Here is an 11,885-nt window from a genome sequence, read left to right as displayed (position 1 = left end):
AAATATTTAAAATTTAAAACGTTTTAGAAATAACATTTTTGAAATATTTCAAAGCAAGCGATCACATTAATCAACAAAATATAATCGCGATTTTTATAATGCGTTCTTGCTGCATTAGTTTTGAGAAAATTTAGAGAAACCTATATTTCATACGTAGAATAAAATTGAGAATGGAAATGGGGAATGTGTCAAAGAGACAACAACCCGACCATAGAGCAGACAACAGCCGAAGGCCACCAATGGGTCTTCAATGCAGCGAGAAATTCCGGCACTCGGATACGTCCTTCAGCTGGCCACTAAACAAATATGTATACTAGTTGAAGTGATAATGGACGTCATACTAAACTCCAAATTATACACAAGAAACTAAAATTAAAAATGATACAAGACTAACAAAGGCCAGAGGCTTCTGACTTGGGACAGGCGCAAAAATGCGGCGGGGTTAAACATGTTTTTTGAGATCTCAACCCTCCCCTCAATACCTTTTTCAACATAACATAATATTTTCCTGATAACACATTTTTGTTTATTAGTGGTTATCTATTTTGTCACGCGATACATGTCCCTTGTTTTTATCTTTGGTTTACTTTAAATTTAGTACAGGTAAATAGAAATCGATTTTTGAGTTTTTTAAGATACTTTATTCTAAAGGATATATCTAGAAAGAAAAGGAATATATTAACAGAAATGATAGGATACGTCTTCATATTCCAGGTTCTTTTAGGTAATTATAACATTATTTAGTTTGGAATCACTAGGAACATCTAAAACTCAATGATTAAATATGAACTTTCAACTTTTTCTTTATGTGTGAATTGTATACGATGAAGTTAGTTACCCAGCATGCACATGACGTTTTGTACTGAATAACAAAAAATCCAACCACCGCTGTATAGTTCTTTCGTGTCTACAAAGAGGAATGGCTACTCTACTTAATAAAACCTAACAAGTGGACTTTTAAAATAACATGAACTATGATGATGCCATTCAGTTACAACCATAAAGATCTATAACCCACTAATTTTCGTTTACCCATTTTCTGCGTTACTGATATAGTCCCACAAATATTTGTTACATAAGTAGACAATTTAATTGGCATGATTGAAATTAGTGGATAAATCATATGTTTGTTATTGCAAAAGTGTGTACTGAAAACCCGTATGAAACTCTGGGGGACAGTTCAAGTCAATACTGGATTTCAAAAGAACGCGAACGAGAATAATATGCCCCATAATCTCTTCATAAATACAATTTGAATGTTAACATAATGAAGAACGGCAACACAAATGACACAAAAAGCAAATAGATATCTATATATCACTTCCTGAATGTCCTTTTGGTCCTTCGCCTTTCTTTTCCTTAGTAGCAATGTGAACTATTTCCATAAATGTGCATTCGATATCCGTTTACTATTCACATTTTATAAATCTCCTCTACTACATGTACTGGGATAATGTATATCAAATTTAACAGGAATAATGTGGTAAGAAATTTTAAAAGTTAAATGTACAAAGCAATCTATTAGCTCTCCGACATATTTATCCATTGGTCAGCGGAAAACAACACATAAAATAGAAGAAAACAAACATAAGGGACAAAATGATTTTCATTATGCGTTGGAACAGAATAACATATACGTAAGGGAACGAAAGTTACTCCCCATCTTACAGAAAACAGGGTATTATACAGGTAAATCAGTCTTCCAATGTGACGATAACGTATATATATTTCATACTAAAAAAATCAAACATTTTCTCTTATACATGTCCATGTTTTTAATATTACTGTTGAAAAATAGTGTTTGTTCTTGATGAAATCTTTTGAAACCAATTCTAATGATTGAAGATGAACATTTTCTCCTATTTAAAAGCGGGTGGGTTGAAAACCGATTGCTCCTGAAGTTTGACCATTAGCTTAGATAGACTTTGAAATTTCCAAGAAACAAAACAGCAGATATTCAACAATTAATCTTCCCTCACATAGCGGATATTGATTGCCAAATATTTTGTCACCAATTATAGATCCGGAAACACAGTTATGGTCCTTTGAATATAGTCCCTAATGTGGACAGTGTATTATTGTAAATAGTTTTCATACACCTAACCAGTTTATTTTTCATGTTTTATGCCTCAAAAAGTCAGTATGGCGATGAAATCCTATTATACATAAATTTTGGTACTGAATTTAAGATAAAGTAGTGATTGGTCAAGGTGAAATAGGGTAAAAAGTTAGTTTGTCTGAAGCTGTCGAACTGAATTCAAGACCCCTTTAACATAACATTTTCCATATTTTGAGTGAGTGCTAATGAAGTTTTCTACATTTTTTCCGAAATGTAGTACATCACATTGTTAAAATGATTTTTTTTTAATTACATTTGTTGTTTTAAAGAAATGAGTTCACAACCAAATTAGGTAAAATTTACAATACTGTTCTATTTTCAATGATACAAATAGTCAATGGCAATTCTCCCTTGTCTTATATAAAAATTCTCATGAAATATCATACCAGTATTTCGTATTTTAGGTAAAATGTAACCGTCCCGAAGTCGTCATGGGTCCGCACTTTCTAATACAATGTAATGACATGACGACCTTAAGACGCAATGTAAATAGGTAATAATGCAGAAAAAATATTCAGGATTCGATATTTCTTTAGTATGAGGCCGTCAAACATTCGGAAATATGGTAACTTATCGTCTAAACTACACAGGGGAAAGCCAGACGACACCCGGACGGTCACGTCTATAAGTCGTCACATATCACGTCCATTGGTCGTCATATAATATTAGCCCATCTTTAGGTCGTCAACTCATTTCTTTTTTAAAACAAATAGTCAACACAAAATCAAATGAACTCTTATTATTGTTCATTATTCACAAACTAAGTTTTGCAGCAATTATTTTACAAAGTAAATACAATTTTCATGAAACAGTACACTTTAAATCCAGTAAACATAGTTAATTATGAAGCAATTATAGAAACGCACTCCACCATTCCTCTGTGGGTCCAGACTCATTGAAGACTCTTGCCCCGGGATGCTCTTTAGCGATGTACCAAGCAAATCCTAGGACCTGAGATACCGACAGAAGGAATCCTCGTTGTGCCATGTATTTGATGTAATTAACGAGTGATATTTCATCTTCTGACGTCAAAACCGTAGATGCACCCATTTTAGCATCCATTGCAACTTTTCCCTTTACTCTATCGGAGAGAGTCATTCTAGGTACGTGAGTTTGGGATCCAAAATGGGGGGATATGCCAAAGAAACAACACAACCAAGGAAATAAAACTAAAGGCAACGAGAAAAGCCCAATCATAGGCCTGGGACAGTTTTAGTTGAACGTAAACGACTTTAAAAAAACTGTATGACAGTTTAACGAAAATATCCTCCGAACAAATCAATAAAGAACTAAGTTTAATGATAAGCAAGACATAAACCGTTTTCCGGCATGTCTGGTGTTTGATATCGGCGCATACGGCAAATATCATAGACACTAGACAATAGGCAATATTTTTTTTACTCAAACTCATTTACAGTAAATGGTTAAGGCATGACGAACATTATAATAATCATATATTAATGTTTTGTTTGAACTGTTTTCAACTAAGATAACACAATACATTTTGGTAACGATTCTGAAAAATAACACATGGTAAAAACAGATCCTAAAACAAAGCCTGTTTCCGGCGTAGTAATAAAGTTCCTTTAATTTTTTGGGGAAAACAGGTTTAACAAATATTTCCTCTACAAGACGAACAGACGGACTGTTGACTTAGGAAAAGCTTCTTAACGATAATGTGAAGTAAAAGACGTTATTTGACTATTTTCTTGTATATTTGTGACGAATTGTTGGACATAACTATTGGAAATAATTGGCAGACTTTAAGTCGTCAGTATCGTCTTAAAGTCGTCACCTCAGTTTCCGTCTATTTTTGGCTTGTTCGATGATGTTAGGGAATTCCGATTTTGTTCTAATTCAAGACAAACTATTTTTGGATAGAATGAACTTAGAAGAATGACGTCACGTTTCAAAATGGCATCGTACGGTACCATCGCCCAAAACATACAAAATGTCAGGAATGCGTCGCCCAGCATGCCATCAATACCATTTTACCAAGGCCCCAAACATCCGACAATGGAGGCTACATGAAGCTTAATTATAATAAAGCAATAATAAGGAATAAAAATAGATACTTATGGCTTCAAAATAAACCGCTTCTGAACTTTGCCTTGTGTTGTATTAAGCGAGAATAACGCGTGATTTCCGGACGACGGCTTTAGGCCGGTGACGACATAGGGACGGTGTACGTTAATATTTATAATTTTTCAATTTAAAGAAAATAAATAATTGAGAATTAACAGAAACTAATTGCTTATGCACTTATTTTCGTCTTTTTCTTCATAAAAGTAACATTCATTCACTCATTCCTGATTTACTAAAATGAAAGATTATCAATAACACAACACATAACTCTACCGGTTGAGCATGAAATAACCATACTACCGCTTATTTGAATAAGGAGGAGTTACGAAATAGTATTTAGACTCATAATAACTAAAGTTATTCTTTTGCACTTGTATAAAACAGTGTTGTCAGTAGTTGAGAAATGTATTTCATAGAAATATCCTTAAAACCATGACAGCCACTGTATCTTAAAATTCAAAGAACACTACATTAACATTAAAATGGAAAGGCCAATACATATTTAGTTGGAAAGGTATATTAGATTGAATGTGTTTAACATACGTGTACTATTAAAGCATATATTTCTATCCTCAGGATTTACCAGTGCGTCATACTGTTCCTATTATAGCTATGGCTACACTAGTTATAAATATTGTATCGATGGATGCTGCTATTCATTAACGTCTGATCCGTGCTGTTACAGTAACTATGGTTATATCTATTCTAGTCTTACACTGTAAGTGAATAATGCATTTAAGCATTTTGGCAATGTTAATAAAACTAATTAATTTACGATTACTAATTTGTATGGCATGTGCATTTATCCTAGTGTAACGTTTAAAATCTACTTTGAAAACTATGTACAATATATGTTAAATTTGATATGCGATAAAATTACCATCCTTTAATTACGACAGAAAAACACTAGCTGATCTGCAAGGTACACCATAAACTTACTTTTTGCGAGAATTTATACAGTTATTTTATTTTAAATATGCCTAAAGCAGACAGTTGAGGCGCCAAACATTGTTTCACTTATATTTTTGTTAAAGTCGTATTAATCATGGGTACCACATGTTGAGCAGGATCTGCTACCCTTCCAGAGCACCTGAGATCACCCCGGTTTTTGGTTGGGTTCGTGTTGCTCAGTCTTTAGTTTTCTACGTTGTGTTTTGTGTACTGTTCTTTGTCTTTTTGTAATCGTCTCTTTTTTTTTTTGGCCATAGCGTTATCAGTTAATTTTCGACTTGTGAATTTAAATGTCCCTTTGGTATCTTTTGCCTCTGTTTTATTGTTTTCTTTCTATATTTGTTCTTCTTTTTGGAGTAAAAAACAGGGCCCCTAGTTAAAAAGTTGACAATGACTTACACTATATCATTATTTTAATAATAAATGTTTCTACTCCTTGAGACGCAAAATCTGACACCACGAGCGACACATTATATTTTGATGAAAAAATTAGTTTTAAAACAAATAAATTTAAACTAAGAAGCTGGTATTTGGTTAAATTCCATGATAGGAATTCATGTCTATATAAATCATACGGGAAAAATCGTCAAAAGTAGTTTTTTATCCGTAAACTTGCATATGAAGCCTCAAAATCTGCAACACGGAAAACTAGGGAGAGGTGTTTGAGAAAACTGAGCACTGAAAACGTCTGCTTCTGCTTGCTGGAAATAGATTATGATTCGGTTCCTTCCGTGCAATACATGATTTGGTACTAACAATTCTTAAAAAAGATATTTTGATACATTAACTTACATTCATCGTTTTACTTCGCTTCAAAACTGCCACCCCGTGCCAAACATAGCCAACATCCTGCATGTGGCGTTCTACACGGTGAATACAAATATATGAAATTACTTATAAAAACAAAACACTTTTTTTTGTATAGCAGTGCTTTGTCTTCACAATAAATAGTCCTTTGTTCATTTAGGGTGCTTGTTAATGGAACAAAGAGTTGTTCTTCAAATTTATACATCAGATTATTGGATAACTTTCTATATCTAAGTCAAATATTTATGATGTTGTGCTCTTTAACTTCATATTCAATTTCCAACATTTGGAAAAAAGAAAGTTACATCATTATAACACTCATACAACGACGTGTCTTTATAGACATCGAGTCGACGTCTAATACATATATACTATAATATTGGTTAAATTTGTAGATCGGTCGGAGCAATTGTTGGCATTGTAATTGGTGTGATTGTAGCCATAAGTTCAGTTGTGACGATTGCCGTATGTTTGTGTTGTGCATGTGCTAGATCAAGACCAGCTGCTCACGGACAGATTATCACACAAGCACAACCGAATATTTCATACGTTGCTACGTCGAATCAAACAGGTTTAATATTTTGATTATTTTCTGTATCATGAACTGTTGCATAATTTATTTATATAACGTTCGGTGATACACTACAAAAAACATGGTTTTCCACGAATAGAATATATATATATATCTCTTTAATGATGCCCATATTCCGTAAAAAGATATAATGTTGTCCATAAAACGTTCAAAACTGTGACTTTAACTTTGAAATTCCAAAATAGAATCCTAACAGACCGTAGAAGCTTTTATATAAGCAGTAATTTTCTCTCAATGACATCCTGATGGGAATCCAAGCTCTGGAATATTGATTCATTTGGGATATAGATGTATATCTTATAGATTTTGACATTGCGTTTTTCTCATCGACCTTGGTATAATCCCGAGACTCCCATATCGGATCGAAACCCAAGATCTGTTGGTCAAGGGTTGGTGTCGATGTTGACATTCCCATGTAGTCATCTATCGGGCTAGATATTCTGACTATGACAAGATGATTAAAGCTGTAAATTTTCAATAACAACAATCATTCTCCTTTTGTAGTATTTCAGTATTTACCTTTAAAGATGTAATTTTTCGTTTCCTATTGTTAATTTTCATGTTTTGGACAGTGTTTTTTTCCTTATGTTCCTTCTTGTGGTGTGGATATTTTAAAACCCGTTCGCTATGCTCGTGTCTGATTTAATGTTCTAGATTTCAATCAACGTTATTTACGTATAACTGATAAATTATTTGATTCAGAAACTCGTTACCAAAAAAACACTAAATATCTATACTAAATTCTTCCATAGATACAAAAAGTCTGACCTTTTAGCTTATTCTGTAGATACCTTATATCAAGCTAAAGGCAACAGAAGTTTATCGATGTACAAATCTCATAAATCAATTAAGGTGGTACATAACACTACAGGGAGATAACTCTGTAAAATCAGCTGAACGTTTTGATCACATTCTATTGTTAAAAAAATATTAAGATTCTCAATGATCAAAATTAGTGTTTGTCAAACTGCTATATATCCAATGAAATATTTCCGATAAAAGAGGGACGAAAGATACCAGAGGGACAGTCAAACTCATAGATCGAAAACAAACTGACAACGCCATGGCCAAAAATAAAAAGACAAACAGACAAATAATAGTACAGATGACACAACATAGAAGACTAAGCAACACGAATCCCACCAAAAACTGGGGGTGATCTCAGGTGCTCCGGAAGGGTAAGCAGATCCTGCTCCACATGTGGCACCCGTCGTGTTGCTTATGTTATTACAAATCCGGTAAATAGTGTGTGGTTCAATTTTTTTAAATTTTTATATATTTGTCAAAGGGTCAAAGTAAATATTTTGTCAAAATTTTATGAAAATTAAACGAGCCAAATTAATTTTAGTCAAGATGTTTGGTACCACCTTAAGAAGATACAAATCAAGATAAAAATAAAACCTGAGTGAACTGCATAATCTCCAAAAGGAGAGAGAACGGGTGCGCCGACAGTGTAAGCGTTTCCTTCTATGCATACATAAATGTACCCCGCCATGTGATACCCAGTAAAGTAAGTAAGTTAGTAAGTAAATTTTATTTAGAGCTCTTAACCGATTTGATATTTACAAAACAAATAACAAATTATAAGCACATTTGACTGAATACACAGCACACATATAAATAAAACACATGCATAATATAATAGATAAGCAACATGCATTAAACAAAGCAAGCAAGCTAAAAAAATAACAAAAAAAAGTTGAGAGGCTCCGTGCATGGTTAGGCAGGGAGTTCCACAACTTTGCTGCCTCAAAGCTAAAGCTCCTTTTGCCCTACCTTGTAGTTCTTGGTCGTGGTAAATTAACTGTGAGTTTATATCTAAACAAATATGAGTTATCTTTAAAATTTGATATATTGTGTAAGAACTCAGGACTGGATTTTGTCACAATTTTTAAGTTTCTAATGCCATGGTTCCTATGCGTCTGATTTTAAGCATTGGAAGTTTAGATTGTTCAAGTAATTTTTCGTATGAGTTATTGTAGTCATTGTAGATGAATCTGAACGCTCGTTCTTGTAGTTTTTCCAGAAAAAAGTGTCGCTATCGGGAAAAGTAAACAAGTAAACAATCGGTAAATTCAAAGACCAGATAACTAAGTTGACAGTTGGGAAGCTGAAGACTTCACGTTTGTCATAGATTCAAGTTTGAAGTCATTAATCTTTGCCAATATCGAGAAAATTCATTATCCAGATATACGATATGTGGTAAATCCAAAATTGTTCATTAATGCTTATTGTAAATGCTATGGAAAAAGTAATATAAAACATTTCACCAAAGTAGATCAATTGTTAAACGATTTAGTTACTGTAGTTATTTGGGTAAAAACTTAATGAACTCTTTGCTATATATGTAAAATTAGGATTTTGACACAAATCTCTCGGTTCACTGAATATGAAAATGCAATAATGCGAGCGGGACATGGTGTTATTAATATATATTCTTGTTTCAATCTTAATAAACTTAAACAAAATTTTTTCGCCAGCTTCAGTAAGAAAATTTGTCCTTGCTGGTAATATCAATAATTAATGATATTTACACTCAACTCATGATTATAATAGCGGGCATCCAATGGTTTTACTAAAGGGACGCGTGTTTGTTCTTTTTATTTGATTCATATGAAATTGGGGATGAATTTCACTATCTGTTTAAATATATTTATTTCTGAAATGAAAGAAAAATTAGCCTTATAATATAAAGTATTGCGATTTTCTTCTGATAACTTCAATAAAATTGAGAATGGAAATGGGGAATGTGTCAAAGAGAAAGCAACCCGACCATAGAGCAGACAACAGCCGAAGGCCAACAATGGGTCTTCAATGCAGCGAGAAACTCCCGCACCCGGATGCGTCCTTCAGCTGGTCCCTAAACAAATATGTATACTAGTTCAGTGATAATGGACGTCATACTAAACTCCAAATTATACACAAGAAACTAAAATTAAAAATGATACAAGACTAACAAAGGCCAGAGGCTCCTGACTCGGGACAGGCGCACAAATGCGGCGGGGTTAAACATGTTTTTTGAGATCTCAACCCTCCCCTATACCTCTAGCCAATGTAGAAAAAACATACGTACAACAGTACGCACAGTAAAACTCAGTTTAAGAGAAGTCCGAGTCCGATGTCAGAATAGGAAACAAAAGAAAATAAACAAAATGACAATAATACATAAATAACAACAGACTACTAGCAGTTACTGACATGCCAGCTCCAGACCTCAATTGAACTGATTGAAAGACTATGTCTTCATCATATGAAAATCAGGCACAATCCCTCCTCTTAGGGGTTTAGTATTATACCATCATAAAATATATGAGAAGAACATAACCCGTGTCATGCCAACAACTGGTTTTCAGAAAAATATGTTTAATTTCGATGCAAAGACCCTAAAGGTTGCAATTCTGTAAATATAGACAATGCAATTTCCCATAGGAACTCCATTTGCGGCTAAAACTGTGACACTTTTACTATGAAGTTTCGTGAAAAATAATATCCCAGAACGGAAAGTTTATATGCACTACTATTTTATTCAAAGGTCAAAATATAGGGCTGTGCGGCATATTTTCAACATTTATATGACCTGAACTTCTATGAGTTTAAACTTAAACTAAAATGCTATACAACCCTTACCTTCATATTTGGACCTCCTAAGAATTAAAATTTAGGCGCTACCATGTTTTTCTGTACTGGTTACATTCTCAAGTGATGTCTCTATGAGATGAAACACAGAGATCATAAATGGGAACCAGTACATTAACAAATTAACATATCTCTGAATATTATATATCTCCCCAAAAGAGGCGTGGTTTGAGAAACAGCTGTATTTACAAAGTGCAACCTATACAAACATTTATTCAAATAGAAAACCTTCTAAAAACACTTTTCTCACAACAATACTTATTTATCAGAATTATAGCCTTAAGGAAATCACTGCATATACTCTAAGTTTCCATTTACAGTACATTTCATACCCCTACCCCTGTTTCAGTTTTTTAATGAATTTGAAAACAAGACTTTAATTATTGCCAGCTTACCCTATGTGCATGGTTTCTGACATGAAATGTATAAAACATGTTTGAAACTATTCTAATAACAAATTGAAAGCATTTTAGTATACTATAAATGTATTGCTTAGTAGTTAATCATTCCAACATTCAAGATTATACAAAGTATCCAATCCTGCCTGTGTCTCCAGTCCACATCTTACTGTATGCCTATTTGTCAATGAAAGTTCACAATTTCTGTCTCAAATGGTCAGTTAAGAATTCTTGTCACAACAGTTTCATCTCTAACCATATAACTAACATAAGTTAGGTAATGTATGAACTAGAAGTGTCTAAACAAAGCCATATTTGCAAAATTGTATTTAAGAAGATATCAGTCTGGTGCATAAATTCAATAAAAGCTTGATAGAAAAGACTGCTTACATCTTATTTTTGCATAACTTTCCAGCACAGTTATTGTTTTGTTTACAACAGACCTTGAAAATAATAAAATCATAGCATTTACAAGTTAAATTATCTGTTTTATGACCCAGGGGAGGCATTTTTTTTCTGTTTTTTGCCCCTGAGGCCTCACATTTACTAAATATTTTCCCTGTTTCTAGCAATGTGGAATATTTAGTATATATGTAGGACTCCGAACCGCGATGGTACTCCGAACCGCGATGGTCACGCTGATGTGCGATGGTTTGACGATGAATTGCGTTTTTAAACACGCTGAAATGCGATGGTGGCATTGTGACGCTATATTGTTGATAGCTACGCCGAAGTGCGATGGTGGTTACGCTGAAGTGCGATGGATTACGTAAACTATATCTTCAATGTTTTTCATGTTCACATGCAATGGTTATTTTCCATAAAAACCAGTGACTAAAAATGTGATAGCTGTTTAAAATGCAATTCCCCATTTCCATTCTCAATTTTAATATGATAAGGTCCCAATAAACTTATCACCGTCGGTGGTTTTTATTGCGACAGAAAAAAAAAATGGAAAGTTTTTTTCATATTTAAGATGAATACAAATAAATTAATTTTTAATACCACCGGAACGGTGAATAATTAGTAGACGGGGGGAAATTAGCATCTGTAGCAGATCCTCTTTTTGAAATCTACATGAGTTTTTTACGTACGATGGAGCTTGGAATTCTCTAACTACACATGATTCCGCAGACAGACTCTCCGTATTATGATATTACGGTAAACGTGGAAATCATGAGAGCTGGAAGCTGAGATTACTTTAAGACATAATTATAGTTATCTCAGATGAGAGGTAGAAAGTAAAGATAAACTGTTAGCGCAGAATAATGTTCACATGCAGCAAATTTAAAGAGAA

At 33.5% G+C, this 11,885-nt stretch overlaps 1 protein-coding gene across 1 annotated transcript in view; it reads left to right on the top strand.

The window, feature by feature from the left end:
* Positions 1 to 598: 598 nt before the first annotated feature.
* Positions 599 to 11,885, top strand: part of LOC127709435 (cysteine and tyrosine-rich protein 1-like) — a 28,907-nt gene continuing 17,620 nt past the window's right edge. Inside the window, exons 1-3 of the mRNA XM_052214977.1 lie at positions 599 to 724; positions 4,781 to 4,922; positions 6,358 to 6,533. Coding sequence (XP_052070937.1) covers positions 688 to 724; positions 4,781 to 4,922; positions 6,358 to 6,533 — 355 coding nt within the window. The 5' untranslated portion in view covers positions 599 to 687. The remainder of the gene's footprint in view (positions 725 to 4,780; positions 4,923 to 6,357; positions 6,534 to 11,885) is intronic.

Source organism: Mytilus californianus, unplaced genomic scaffold (assembly GCF_021869535.1).
Source record: "Mytilus californianus isolate M0D057914Y unplaced genomic scaffold, xbMytCali1.0.p SCAF_7, whole genome shotgun sequence".
Classification (NCBI taxonomy): Eukaryota; Metazoa; Mollusca; class Bivalvia; order Mytilida; family Mytilidae; genus Mytilus; species Mytilus californianus.
This window is presented reverse-complemented; position numbering and strand designations above follow the sequence as displayed.